The sequence below is a fragment of the Ambystoma mexicanum genome, chromosome 5p (genome assembly GCF_040938575.1).
Source record: "Ambystoma mexicanum isolate Mex_15411 chromosome 5p, UKY_AmexF1_1, whole genome shotgun sequence".
Lineage (NCBI taxonomy): Eukaryota > Metazoa > Chordata > Amphibia > Caudata > Ambystomatidae > Ambystoma > Ambystoma mexicanum.
This window is the reverse complement of record NC_090930.1, coordinates 1,339,708,919-1,339,724,596: the sequence shown is the minus strand read 5'-3', so window position 1 is coordinate 1,339,724,596 and position 15,678 is coordinate 1,339,708,919. Positions and strand designations below refer to the sequence as shown.

Sequence of the window (15,678 nt, the reverse complement as noted above, 5' to 3'; positions counted from 1 at the left end):
TGGGTGTTCAGTGCTAAATATAATTAAAAACAAAAAGATAAACATTTAAAAGGATAAAACAACAGAACAGACTACAGCTGCCGTAGATTGCGTTATATTTCCCAAACACACTCGGGGAATGATTTACAAAAGCGTTTACAATGGGGCAATCCCATTGAAAAACGCCTTGTTTATCCGGCCCATAGTTGTTGAGCGCCAGTAAATAATATTTATAAACCACGAGGCACGGGGCAGTGGAAAATATCCCAAACTGGTTGCACAAATCCCCAAAGACATTGGGCCTCATTCCGAGTACGGCGCTAACCAATGGCGCTATTAACGCCTTGGTTGACGCCGTACCCGGAGCGGCAGCGCCTTGGTGGATGGCGGAATTACCGCCCCATTCCAAGGTTGGCGGGGCGGTAATTCCCCATTCACCAAGGCTCTTCCCCATTCCCAAATGAGCCCCCATAGGGCTCAATGGGAATGGGGAAGATGCAAATAACGGTGACCGTTCATTACGGTCACCGTTATTGGCTTGGAGGCCCCTTTGCGCCCTCGACTTTAACACCTGCTCAAAGCAGGCGTTAAGGGCGAGGGCGCAAAGGGAACTCGGAGTATGGCGGTAAGGGATCACCGCCACCGGTCTCGTTACCGGTGGCCGCTATCCCTTATCGCCATACTCGGAATGAGGCCCATTGACTGCCGGGAAAAGTCTGTGCCTCGTGTCAGACAGGTGACCTTGAAGCTGTTGGATAAACACAAGTGCGTTTCTGGGATTGTGCTTTTCTGATATTTAGGAAAGCACATTGGCGACCTCAGGTTCGGCCTTTTCCTGTACATGGATTCTCTGGTGGGATAAGGGCCCTGGTTCAACTCTCCCCTCAGGGTGATGACAGACAGGGAATGACCTCGCTCTCATGGCATCGATCAATCACTGCTTTGGTGTTGTCTTGTTTTCACGCTATGTGTATGACCACAAATACTGATACTCATTAGCGCCTAAAGGAGAAGAGGTTATCTATTTATTTATGTGAGTGGGTTTGTTTTAAGGCGCAGCCGCTCTCAATTTTTTTTAAATTTTCCATCTTTTATCTTTCCTGTAATACAAATTTAAATTCCCTTGTACTTTTACTGCTTACCCCATTCCACCCCGATGGACAATGTTAAGGTGCTGAGTAATGGATACAGCAAGAGGCAACTGACATCCATTGCGTCTGGAGGAAGAGAAATGAACACGTTCGGGTTCTAAAGACAACATTTGTGAGGAAAGAATGAAATCATGATACAAAAAAGGAGTGAGGTGTGTAGAGAAGTCCTCTAATACACACGATGTGCAGGAAGTTGCGTTTTCGCAGGTGCATCCCCACGCAAGCATTGCCAACAGGAATACAGTGAAGGTTAGGTTGCCTCATTACACGTTGCCAGAGATGAAGTAGAGAAGTGTGGCAGTGCCATCAGTCCTATTCCAAACTGCAGAGAAATAACATAATGGTAATTCCCTCAAGGATGGATGTATCTCCCTTCCGGTCACAGTAATCAGTTAGCTCGATAATCAGCGTGAGATAACAGCATGATCCTAGCTAGGAGCAACTCAGCAGCCATAACAAACCTCTCCATAGCTGGAAGTAAACACAAGAAGCAGGTCCCTGTTTTACCTCTGAGCTGCACAGCTTTGAGGCATGCTGGGGCTCTTACAGGTGCTTCCCTCGCCTTCTTGGTAATGTGAGGGAGAAGCTTTAAGGGGAGTGTCAGGCTGTTGGTTTACAGCAGAGAGGTGAAAGAAGGCACCAGTTGGCTCTGTTGTGCTCTCCCCCGCTTCAGCAATGTCCCACTCTTGCGGACCTGCTAGCTGTTGGTGACAGGGGGAAGATCCATAGGTGAGTGGGGGGAGTAGCGAGAGCAGGGATGGGAGAGTGCAGAACTGGTTCACAAAGCCGATGTGTGGCTCAGAACCACAGTGTGGTGTGTCTGCACTTTCTCCATCTTCCTTTGGTGCAGAGATGTGTTCTTTTAATGTGAAGAAAACAATCTCTGCCCTGCCTACACATACACTTCACAGTACTCTGCCACCACTTTGTTTTCCTGCAAAGTTATAACCATGTGAGGTGGCTTGTTAGGTGGTGGATTGTGGTCAATATTATTCACATCTAAGCTTTCAGATTAGCTGTCAGTCAACCATGAATCACATTTAAGTGCTCATATGTGACTTTAGCATCACCATTCAATATACTCAATTTGTGGACCAGGAAAGGATGAAAAGGTGAGCTAGCCCAGTCCTTCTGGGATATGAAACTCCAGAATGTGCACAGAGATCTATTTTTTTTTCAAAGTGGGTTGGTTGTGGGACCTTATTTAAATGCGCATCATCACTGAAAGTTAAGGCCAAATAATGTGCCATTGGTCTGACCACTCACCTGCAGCTCATGACGACAAGGGGTGAAATCAGTGCAGTCATATCAAATCTCATCACACACAGGTGTGGGCACATTAAGCCCATGACATTTCTCGGAGAAGTTACCTCAGGACTGTTTTATTAGGAGTTTCTTCGCATTTACCAATTGTTTATTTAATTAAGTCCTTACAGTCTTGACATGAAACATTGTCACTCTGTTTGTAACCAAACTATACCCTCTATTTAGTGCATTTTGGTAAAGGGGTTGCATTATACATATATTTATTTGCGTTTGTTTATTTTCTGGAAACTTGTAAGAAACATATGTCGCAATCGGATTATCCGGGACTGAAGAAATATTAGTTCAATGGAAGGTGGTGAAAAGAGGACATGGCAGGTGTAGCCATGAGGGGTGTCTCTATTAATTAGGACGTGTAAACAGAATTGTGATTAGGGGAATATTCAATATTGTGCAGACCCATATATTCTATCAAAGGAGAAGAAATAATCAGAACCGAATCATTTCCTACAAATCGACTTAATAAACTTTCATGGGGTATTTTAAATCCCGGGACCCCATACCCCTTTTTAAACATCCGTAAGTCAACCAAACAACCGAGGTCTAGTATAGCTTCAGAAAAGGACGTGTGCATATTCTCTTGTTCCTGTTAGTTTCTGGTGTTTTATTCTTGTCTGCACCCCTGATTAATCTCTGAGGGGGAATGCAATTCTGGTTGTAGCCTATCTACCTGCATAATATTTTCTTCCCGCAGAGCCTGTCCCAAGAGACATTCTTCTCTAACATTATACGGATTCCAAATATTTTGGCCTGCATGTGCTCTGGGGCTCTCACGTCGAAGGATAATGGGACAATGATGTCCCATCTTGTCTATACAAGAGGATGGTGGCATTTCAGGCTCAGCCTACATACAGGCATTGCTTCCGCTTTGACTGCCAAATATCTATTAATTGCTATATATTACTATTTTAGTGCAAACCTGGATGCCCTTAAACATTTGAGCCTATAGTTATGCATATGTTGCCGGACATATGGGGATGATCAAAGAGGTATCTAAGAACGTAGATCTGTAGCTGTGCATGCCAGGCTGCACTTGAGCATATAGGTGCTGCAGTTGTACATTTGATGCTGTATCTGGACATGGATCCATATACAGGAAAGTGAAGGTTATAACCTAGCATTTTATTGATGTTTTTGGGCATATGAAGATTCCATCTCGGCCTACGATGTCTTTGAATGGCATATAAACAACTGTTGCTATTATTATTATTAGAGTTGTTATCGAGCATGGACCTAGCTTCGGGAAGCAACGCAATGCTTTGCAAGTCATAGCGGGGACAAAGTGATGGAAGCAGGGATGCAAAAGAGCAGGGCGCAAACAAAGGGGAGAGGGATTGGCATGTTGGCAGCAAGGGATCGACAAGCAACCTGGTGAGGAAATGAGGGAGGGGCAGATCACCCTGTCTCAAGTTAGGTGTAGAGTGTTTGAAGACATAGGTGTTATTGAGGAGCCATTCCTTTAAGAGTAGGTTCTTAAGCTACTTCCTGAAATGTAGAAGTGAAGATGTAGAAGTGAAGGATTAAGTCTTTTGTTAATAGAGAGGTCGTTCCAGAGTCTGAGGGCATAGACCGAGAAGTCCTGTCTTTTGGTTGTTTACTTCTTGCACTGGCGGAGTCCAAGTCTGCACATCTCTTTACTTCTGTGGGATCGTAGGCCACCAGGATCGCTGAGCTTGTCAGCAAGGTAGCTTAGGGACTTGAGGGCAATGGTCTCGTAGATGATGCAGCAGGATCTGAAGGTAATACATGCTTGCAGAAGTAGCCAATGTGGTTCAATGAGGGGCAGTGTGATGTGGTCGAATTTAGGGAGTCCTTTGATGAGTCGTGCCACAGCAGGTTGGACATTTCTGAGAAATACAAGGGTTGTCAACAGACCATCTTTGAGCACGGCATTGCTACCATTCAGGTGGCAGAGGACCAAGGCTTGGACAGCAGATCTGAAGTTGATTTCTGGGGTGCAGGACTTGATTTTCCAACAAAGGGGAAGTTGATACCAAGCTGTTTGAGTGTTTCTTGCTATGTGCTCCTTAAAGGAGAGGTGTCTATTTATGTAGAACCCGACAGGTGGTCAGATGGGATGTGAAGTCCTGAGGTTAATAGCTTAGAGCCAGGTCTGGTTTGTTCAGTGGTGCTGGTTAGCAGTAGAAAGTTGGTTTTAGAGGGAATGCGCTTCAGATACGCTCTGGACATCCAGGACTGGAACAATGTGAGACAGGCCTTGAGCATATGGATGTTTTTGTTGAAGGATATCTTGAGGTAGAGCTGCACGCCATTTGCAGATTGGTGGGTGCATGTGTTTTCTTAGAGCCAGGAGGGCTTTGAACATTTCAACGTAAAGGTTGAAGATTAAGGGCTAGAGGTCTGCTGTCTTAAAGTAAGATCTTTGTGCATGTTAAGATGTGTTTTATCAGTTCAAGATTCAAACAACATTTGTTTGATAAGTTAGGTTTCTTAGTTTGCTAATTACATTGTTCAGAGACAAAGGATTCATTTGAGGATTGAGCTTTACTTTCCCAGTTCTTCACTGTTTCCTTTTGGCAAGTACCCTCTCCATGTATGCAGTCTTGTGTCTACCAATCAGTGATGTGAAATCTACTGAGGCTTTTCAGGTCCTGGACCAATACATGGATTTTTCAAATCATTTCTGGGGTGTTAGCTTTTTTGAAATGATCAAGTTGTTACTTAAGACTCATTATTTACTCCCCTTTGTGGCCTCACGAGGGTCACCAGCTCAGTGTTTGCAAAGGAATAAAAGGACTTATTCACATTTTGTTAATTACTTTTTAGTGCTTGGAATCGACATGTTGCAATTGATACCAGAGATGTGTCTTTTGCTGTGCCATTTGTTATGCATCCTGGAAGAAATGATCCAGGACAGGTGTTAGGCTTTATGCTTTGTTGTATTTGAGTGTAGCGTGGATTCCTCGCAGGTGCCATCTCCACTGATTTAAGCGGTTTTGGAGTAATCCTTAAGATATTTATTGCCATTTACTTGTCTTGATGTGAGCAAGTGGGATATTGTTCTCTGTTCCCCTCATCCGTGACCACTGGTGGGCAAATGCTGTATTTAGCCCTGTGTCTAGCTCTGCGCTTTCAAGTGGACTTCCTTTAGAGACTGTGTCCTCACGTCTGTCTCCTTTCTGCTTTTCTCCTTCTAACACTCTTTAACAGGCCACCTATGTAGTGGAATTTCACTTTAGGTGTATTTTCTGATGTTGCATATTTTTGCAACGTTTGGGAGAGTTGATAGACAAAGTAAACGCTTGGTAGGCAGGTGGGTATGCGGTGCAGCGCACACGGGCAAGTGGACAAGGGGGCAGACAATTCAGAATCTGGGAATAAGCACGAAAGAGAACTCAGCACGAGCCCACATATGCCTTTGGTTAGCCTATTTGGGTTAGTACGGGTGCTTACCTCAGCCTCTGCTTTATGATTTGCCAGTTTGTCACTCATGCCCAAGTTGCTGTGAGAGCTTCTGTTTGTGTGAGAGGAATAAGAAGAACGTGTAAGTTGGCATCAGCGGCGCGCCTGCTTGGAGAAACAGGGCTACTGGGCCATTTGAACAAGCGGTGTGTGGAGTTTCAGGAGCACTGCCTGTGTATGTGGCATGTGGCTCTGAAATGGTGCATCTGAAGAGGAGGAGCTGACAGGCCGTGCCGCTGGGTGCAACTATCCACTCATTGAACTGTCAATCTGGATCGCTGGGAAGCTAACGGCTCATTCCTAAATGCTAGAAATGTTGACATTGTTTCTTTTGGTACTTCTTCCACTTTCTCTTTGACAGAAGGATGGCAACATTGGCAGATTAATGCGACTTGATCACTCCAGTTATCTACAGTGTTAATACACTGGTCTTTTGAGAGTGCTCTTTACAGGTGAACACCATTTGTTTTTGAAGAATGTTTACGATATTCACCAAGATTTGCATACTGAACACAGTACAATAGAAGTGCAGCAGAAGAACGTAGCATCTATAAAGAGCGCCTGAGTGGTCAATATCACTGGGTACATTCCTTCCTGCAAGCAATCACCTAAGGCAGGGTTCTGTAACATTTGGCTCGACAGATGTTTCAGATTATAATTTCCACGGCATCTGGCTGTTGACTATGCTAGTTAGTGATGATGGGAGTTGTAGTCCAAAACATCTGCAGAGCCAAAGGTTGCAGACCCCTGGCCTAGGGCAAAGTTGATGGCCGTTGATTTGGGAAGGATAGCTATTATAGTGAAATGACTTTTCAGCTGGTCTAATAGGCATCTATAACTTGTGCAAAAAAGATTTGTTATTGTATAATATTTTTAGTTTTGGCTATTAGGTGATGCTTAATAAGCTAAAACGATTGCGTTGGAGTACAGCTTCAGGTTGTGGGTGTTTTCTGGTTATTTACTCACCAATTGATTGCCCAAGGCCATGCTAATCAATATGGCTGTTCCCACCCACTGCCTGTCCCTGCCCACCCAAAACACATCCTCCTGGGATCTCGTTGAGCTCATTATATCTAGCAGAAACATTACATTTTGGTCTGTGGGGTTATTTATAAGCAGTCTGATGAGAGTTAAGGACTTAACTGCTGCTGTAAAATACAGCATTGACAAAGCCAATATATTTGATTATGTATGCATTTACCTGCCCCTTCTATAATACACCCAGGTCATCACACTGTTTTCCAGCTGTTCCCATTTGATGGCCAGGTCATTCCATTATGTCAGTGACTGGCAAATGCCTCTCACATGCCTACAAAATGGAGTTGACTCTGCCAGCGCTTGTTCTTCTTGGCGTGAAACATTTGCAGAAATGGCATTTCTATTGAAAAGAGATTTGACTTGTCATATGTAATGGACCTATGTGCTACTTCACAGACTTTTAATAAAAGTTGGCACATTCACACTTCTATATTAAACATATATGTAATTCGCACATCTACAGTGGGGACACCAGCTTTTGGGAGTAGGATCCCTTTTGTGGATTGAAAATGTCTACTGTTCTCATGGCAACAGTGTCTATGGAATGCCTGGGCGGATTTAGCTTCATAATCAGGTGAACTATTTTTCTGAGAAAATGATAACTGTATAGATTATGCGTAGTTATGAGGTAATTCAAAATAATTAGGGATGTATTTGCCATATAAAGTGAACATGATACATTCACCGACAAAACTTGCTCGCTGAGCTACGGCTCGCGGGGCCATGAATACATAAAAAAAAAGGTTGAGGGTTCGCAAAACTGGCACCTCAAATTAATGTTCTTTCCAACTGCCTGCAATCTCGTGACCAAATAATGACAATTCATAGGAATACATGTTAATGCTAATTCAATGATAACTCTGGTATTTGTCTGAACGTGAAATGTAACCCTGTATTAAAGAAGAGCAGGAGTAGCAGCGGAGAGAAGGCAGCACATGGCACATGAAGCTGGAGTCCGGATCCAGGGGACATGAGAGGACTCGCCCCACCCCGTCAGGCTTCTCTTTCTAATATACACTGGAAAGTAGGCCAGATGTGATGCCAAAATGGAACCACTACATGTTTCCTTTCCCAAAAGCCCTAGCGTGGCTACAATTCTGCGGTGAACGTTTAGTTCCTTGGTTAAGTCCCTGGCTATTAAACCAGTTCTTGTAGCCACTCAGGGGTGGACTGGCCTATAGGGAACTCTGGAGGTTTCCAGGTAGGCCTCTGCACCCTGGGCCTCTTGTGTGTGGTAGTTCCAAATGTCCTCATAGGAAAAAAACATTGGGCTAGCTGAAAATGCGTAATATGGGGCCACTTTGAAAATTATTTCCAGGGCCTCTTTTGGGACCCAGTAATTATTTCCAGGACCTCTTTTGGGCCCCAGTAATTTTTCCCAGGGCCTCTTTTGGTCCCCAGTAATTATTTCCAGGTCCTATTTTAGTTCCTAGTCCACCCCTGTAGCCACTTGATACCCTGCCTCAGTACTTGCAACCAGGGATTATTACATTGGCCCTCATTAGGACTCCGGCGCTAAACCATGGTGCTATTAGCACCAAGGTCCATGCCGGAGTCCGCCATGGAGAAAGGGGGAATTACCACCCCATTCCAAGGTTGGCGGGGCGGTAATTCCTCCTTTCTCCATGGCCGGTTCCCCATTCCCATTTTTGCCCCATAGGGCTCAATGGGAATGGGGAAGGCGGCAATTACGGTACCGCAAATTGCAGTAGGGTAATTGCCATCAAGGTCCCTTTGCGGGTCCCTACTTTAACGGCTGGTCCAGACCAGCCATTAAGTTCGGGAGCTGCAAAGGGACCTCGTAGTAAGGCGTTAAGGGGTTAACGGTGCCGCAGCCTTTAACGGCGCCGTTAACCCCTTAATGGCTGGGTCGTAATGAGGCCTATTGAAGGTAAATTCGGTTATTAATGCATGGCTGATGATATAACACATATGAAAGGATTCTTTTACAAATCTTTGTTCCTGCCAAATGTGAAAAACGGTTTTATAAACTATGCTTTTCATTGAGAAACATGTTTGCAGGTGGGCTGTTAAAGTTACAAAAGTAAGTTGTGTGCAAGATAATGGGGCACTGAACCGTACCCTAGTAGACTCACATTGCGTGACGTCCCATTTTGATCTCACATAGTAGAACGTTTGCAATTGTCTTGGCTTCTTGGTACTCTGGGACCTGCAAGACATGGAATAGGTCGATTTGGGCTGGGATTTAGTAGTTAAAGAGGAAGGAGAGAAAGGCAGCTGTTGCTGCAACGATTTTCTGTGCAGATTGAAAGAACCTCGGCTCAATGGGTTACCGTCTAGCTATTTTTGGTGATGTGCTATCTAGTGACACACAGCATTTCCTGAGGTGGGTATGTTTATTACCAAATGTGGGTTTGTGCGTTTACCCAGTCGTGTTCATGCATGGATGTGATGTGTTTTGAGATTGTGATTAACGTGTGTGACATTGGGCCTCATTACGACCCAGGCGGTAAGTTACCGCCTGGGCCGTGACTTTACCACCATGGCGTAAACTACGTTTACGCCATGGTGGTTGGCGGACTTACCGCCCCATTCCGACCTTGGCGGGGCGGTAAGTCCCCAATCCCCATTTACCCTTCCCCATTCCCATTTTTGCCCCATAGGGCATAATGGGAGTGGGGAAGGCGTTAAGTACGCCACCGTAAATTACGGTGGCGTAATTAACTCCATGGTCCCTTAGCGCCATGGATTTTAACACCCGCCAAAATCGGGTGTTAAAACCTCCATGGCGCTAAGGGACCTCGTAATTGGCGGTAAGGGGTCGGCGCAGCTAACGATGGCGTAAACCCCTTACCGCCAGGGTCGTAATGAGGCCCATTGAGTGTTTCTAGTGCTTGGCTACTGAGACAGGATGCTGTGTTGGTTACGGTCGAAGGATGAAAGGCTATCTGTTGTTCAGTATTGCATGTGGGCAAGCCACTGCTATGGGGCACTGCCATGGGCGCTTTTAATCTATATAGTCCACCAGTGCATACAAAATGGCATTGCAGCATGCTAAACATGTGTCAGATGTATACTTCAAAATGGTCATTAGCAGGCCTGGAAAGGCATGCAATTCAAGATGATGCACAAAAAAGACAAGAGAATTTACTTTGGTACCAGTATCTGAATCAACAATCAAAAGATCAGAGGCAATAGATGGCTCTATAGCAGGTATCCGAGAATGAGTATACCGCCTTGAGAGTGTGAAAACGGGAGAAAAGGAATCGTGGGCATCAGGAAGTGGAGGTAGGTGACGGAGACACGTGATGAGTGGCACGGAGATGGAGTGGTAATGTAGATTGGGAGGTGATATGAGGGATGGTGGACGGGATCATTGCAGAAGAAGAGTGAAGGGAATATAGCATTTGAAAAAGGGTGAATGGTAAAATGCTGAAGCAGTGAACAGGGGCTAAGAATAGAAAGTAAAGAATGTGAGAAGGAAGGGGAGGGAAAATGGAGACGCTTTTAAGTGCAATTAATAGCTGGTGAGTTTGAACAAGAGAAATTGGAAAAAAAAATTTAACTACATTGTTGGACAGGGTGACGTCAAGAGAGGGCGAGCCAGCAATGGTGTAATGATCGAAGCAATCTTTGATGACATGTAATTTTGGAGCTTCACCACCACCCTTACCATAGAGCCATATTTGCTGCTTTCCGGTGCATTTTTGCACCTCTGGGATGCACATACCGGCGGCTCCCTTGGCTAGCACCAGAAGTTGCATTACTTTAGAACAAACTCTAGAGAGAACAGAAGAATGTTAAGCAGTGGCAAGGGAAAAGGGTAGATTGTGAGAATGGAGACGAGGAGAGAGAATAGTTGATGGGAAGGAGCAACCTGGAAAGTAGGAGCAGTGCATGAAGTAAATGGAGCAAAGCGGGAGAAGAAATGCAATTAAGAAGAGAGGAACCCGTACCATGTACAGAGGGAAGAGGGGACATACAGTAAGGTAAGACGCATGATGACATCAGGAGGCGGTCATATACGTGTAATATAGTAAAGCAGAATGGACTTGTAGGGATAGGGGTCCTCACTTTCATGGATACAAATGTCCCCAATACTGTCACCATGGATGCCATTAACAATGTAGCATAAATAGTCGTGTGTGACAATGGCATGAAAGTCTTGGGTGCTCTGTTAAATTTACACTGCATTTTTATTTAGAAATTACCTACTTACGCAACCTAAATATTATTAAAGCAGAAGAATTGCAACTCAAACTACATCAAATTGCACACTCACCACAGTATAAATAAAATATATATAGATATTTAATTACTGTCCTTCGTGACAACGTACCGTATTCTGCATATTTAATTAAGAACCACACAAGATAACCGGACTGAAACACTTTTGTGACAATTATATTTTGATCTGGCTGGTCTATGTTTCAGGACTCTCAGAAAACGTTCAAGCTAAACTGGATGTTCGGGACCACAATCAGTGAATACCAACAGTGTGCCCACAACAATGTGTTCATTAAATGTCGATTTTGTGAATGGTCTGGTGTAATACTGCTGGTTAGTGACCCAGATCATGAAGGCCACCATAGTATATAGAATTGACGGAACAAAGCTAGATGTTGGTCTCCATGAGTTCGTACAATGTTAAACAATTTTGAGATATCTTCAAGTCTAGTGCGGGATCTGTTCGATCCACATCAAAGACATACGAATAAGGGCACTGAAAAAAGGCTATTAACGTTTAAGTCATAGACACACTCAGAAACAGTCAGTGTGGATATCCAAATGCCCAAAGAACACCGCCATATTGTATGTAGTGGTCCTGTTTTTGAGTTAGTGGGGGCTAACAGGTGGAAATCTGTGCCTGTCAGTTATCTAATGTTGCAGATAGTGAATCTCAGTTCGAAGTTACCACTGCCACTAGTTTGCTGAACCGATCGCTGGGCCTCGTTATGAGTGTGGTTTTAATGGTAAAACGATTTGGTATCTTAAATATTACTTGCTTTTAAAGTATCCCCACTCTATATGAACTGGGATTACATGGGATATTTAGGGTATGGAGTACATGGAGAGTAATTTATGAGGTCACTATGGGTCACTTACTCCATGCTGTATTTTCTATGTACTATATTGGAGGAATGTCAAATAATGTAGACCTCATTACAGGTATGGCATTGTGGCACACAGTGGTGGTAATGCAACCGTAATGGATTTTCCACATTACAACTTTGCCACACCACCATATTCTATGTTTGGAGGTTAAGCGGGGGAAAGTCTGGAGGTTTTTCCTTCATTTTACCTTCCAAAATAGAAAGATTTTTTTATCACCTACTTGATGCACTAAAGGAGTACCATAGACTCCATAAATTGGATCCAACTCTGCCTACCCGCTATTTTTCATTTGGTGGATTTGCTGCCAAAATAAGTGTTGGTAACAGAGCTTGGTGGATTTACCACTTATAAATCTGCCAAACCCTTAATGCCTAATAGGTTTATGCTATTGCCACTGCCCTCATAATGAGGTCCAAAGAGGGAGGGGATATGCTGCATTGGAAATGTGGATTATAATGTAGCTACATTTCATGATCTAAAAATTGACCCGCACCATGTGCAAACCTCTTCATAAAAAGAAAGCTTAAAATGGGCATCCCATGTCAGATCCTTTTTCCATGATCTTGACATGACCAATCTGTGGTGGCACCCTTCTACTGTAAGGCCCCCTATGATTGAGAAGATAGAACACAGGGTTAAGCAGAGAAGCAATGAATACTTACTGGTTGACCCCTCATGTTTGAAACTGAGGCCTGGTTATCTTGATCAGCGGTATCAACCTAGTTAAAAACCATACCTGGACGAGATCATTCCAGCCTATGAAAAGGCTTTCTATTTGCGTTTTCGATTGGGGATTCTTCCGATGGCAACTTCTACTCAAAACTGGCTGCCGACCAATATGAGTTTGTGCCCATTGTGTGAAAAGGGCAATGAGACAGTCATGCATTTTCTGCTGTTCTGTAGCAGGACTGTTAAACTGAGGAAAATGTATTTGATGCCAATATCGAGAGAATCAGAGGTCAGACGATCGGCCAGTGCTGTGAGATTTCTGATCCAGTGTGCAGACATGCAGGTTGTTCGAGCAACTGCTCACTATATTCACAGAGCATGGCTGCTCAGAGCGCCATCTTGAGTACATTGGCTAAGCCCCAAACCAGATCATCGTTACCTCATAGATGAGGCTGCGAGTTCTAGACTCTCCTCATTTTGTTTTATTCTTATACAATTCGGACCCAATTATGTAAAGCACTTGCACTTTGTAGCAAAGATCTACCGTCGGTCTTAATTGTATTTTTATGTATTCTGCAGATATATTACATTTGATAGGATGGTTTTACTATGTTTGAGCTTGTTTTTACCGTGAATTTATTATATCTGTGTGATCATTAATGGTTGATCAACTGAAATAACGTTCATGATGCTCATGTAAAGAAATGTGTTCAATATTTTTGCCTTTATTTGAGTGATTCATATTTTTCAATTTTCCGTCAACACAGATATTGCAACGAACATTTGCCATGTCCACCACACATGTACTGGTCAGGGTGGGGTCTCTGGGAGCGATGCACAGCTCCGTGTGGAGGCGGGATTCAGGCTCGCCGGCGGACATGTGAAAATGGCCCTGACTGTGGTGGCTGCAGTGTGGTAAGATACTTTTTTCTTTATATCTGCACCTTTCATCCTAAATCAGATATCTGTGACACGGTGGTGCCTACGATGACATCAAAGTTAATGGCACTCGTTTTACTAGAATACCATCCAAACAAGGTGGCAGTTAGAGCCAACAATAAGATCAGCTCTGAGTGGAAAGGGTTAAAATCCATCACCAGCTGCTGAGTGTGGTAATCAAAAAGGAAATATGTGGTAAAAGTGGTTGTTTATGCCCAATACATTTAAAAGGGTTATTGGCCAGTGGTATTTTCTTTTACGGTCATCAGTATTTATTTTGCTGCTTGAAATGGAGGAAGATGTGTTCTGCCAGTGGTAGTTTTCTTAAAAGTAGTACTCCTAAACTGCGTTAATTCCGTATCTCTGGGTGGTACTCTCAAAATTACCAGCACAGCAAAGGTTAGTCTTAAAAGAGGGATATGCTGAAGTGTTCTTTGATGACAATCGAAGAGCCCAACAAACTCACTTGCATTTGGATCTAGAAAAATAGGTTTTCTTTTGTGTTTTCAAATAGGGCAGATCAGAAGGTGTGTGCATTACGGCACATATCAGAGTACATCTGTTTACTTTTTTTTCAGCAGTGTGGCCGCAAGTTGGAAGAGTAACATTACATTTGTTGATGTGATGTACAGAGGAATGTTACTGTGGGACAATCAGAAGCATCAGTCGGCAATGGCAAATTCGCTTATCTTGCAGCCTGAATCAGCCCAAATCTCCTTCCTGAGACATGACACTTCCCTGTATGTTCGGGGTGGTTTGGAGGGGTTCTGGTTCAAGGAAGTCATAATACACCTTTGAATGCATGACTTCAAATGGCAGGAAGGCTGCAATAAAGCTGAGAGTGGGCAGAGAAGGAAAGGATTTGACATCAAGTTAGCTGCTGTAAATCTGTGGATGTTCACCAGAAAAGACAAAACAAGCAATTTTGCAGGAAGATGCATGCAAGGTTAATGCCTCATGATTACAGGTTTGAATCCGGATAGGAAAAAATGCAGCCTTTCATCAGCCTGAAGTCGATAAAATAAGTATAGTTGGAGTAGTTATTATAATATTTCATAGAAGACTCTCACTTCTATGTATCAAAAATGAGGTGTGGAACAACATTGTAGTCCCATACCTCTGAATGGCCAATAGGGAGAGCAGAGGGTCAGCCATGACTTAAATGTCTATGATGCAACCATTGATTCTTCTTCTAGGGACAATTGCAAGCCTATCATAGAGGACTTCTTTGTGTGTGCATAATCTTTTTATTAATAGAGGATTCAAGTATTACAATTAGGACAGTTTCTAGCAATTACCTTAAAAGCGGGATGGTCAGAAAGGGGAGGAGTCACCCATATATCAAGTATATGCGTGAAGCAGGACCATTGTCCTTCTGAGATTTGTAGACACCAATGTGATTGGTAGGTGAAGTTACAACAGAGTAAGATCATGGATAAAATGACCTCACAGGTCTGTAGGGAAGGCAATCATGTGAAGCTTTGATGATGGAACCAATTCATTCTCATAAGGTTACTCGCGCGGTTAACGTGTGTGGCAGAGCTACAATAGCATTTATGTTCGAAGGTCAGGGCTGCTGCAATTCAGACACACGTCCAGCATAAAGCCTGATGAATTCGTATGAGGTTGTGTGCGGGAATCCTATTGAGGTTATTGTGATGCAAGTAGGGAGAATTCATGCCAGGTACTTACCTGAACGACCTGTTGGACTAAGGCAGAATCGTCTGCGTGGCCAGAATACACAATGCCGGAATATCCACTTTAAATGACTATTATTTTAATGTTGCCAAAGTGTAATAACATGCAGCTGTGAATAACATGTAGCTGCCAATACCAGAACAACACATATTAACTACCTCTGCAGTAAATGCTCTCTGAAAATGTATTTTTTTGCATGTTGAAAACGTACGGACCGATTTGCAAAGAATGTGGAACCTACAAATATCTCAGAATATGCTTTTTTAGATACCCAATTTACTAAAATGTGCAGGTCGGTTTACTCAAGTGGGTCCTGGCTGCACTTTCCAATGTTAGGCCTTAAGGTGGATGTGGTCATGAAATGTTTAAAAATAGGAAACAA

General features: G+C 43.5%; 1 protein-coding gene across 2 annotated transcripts in view; it reads left to right on the top strand.

The window, feature by feature from the left end:
- Positions 1–15,678, top strand: part of SEMA5A (semaphorin 5A) — a 2,281,219-nt gene that overhangs the window by 1,781,388 nt on the left and 484,153 nt on the right. For both annotated transcript variants that reach the window (XM_069613729.1, XM_069613730.1), the window contains one exon: positions 13,427–13,574. In XM_069613729.1, coding sequence (XP_069469830.1) covers positions 13,427–13,574 — 148 coding nt within the window. The remainder of the gene's footprint in view (positions 1–13,426; positions 13,575–15,678) is intronic.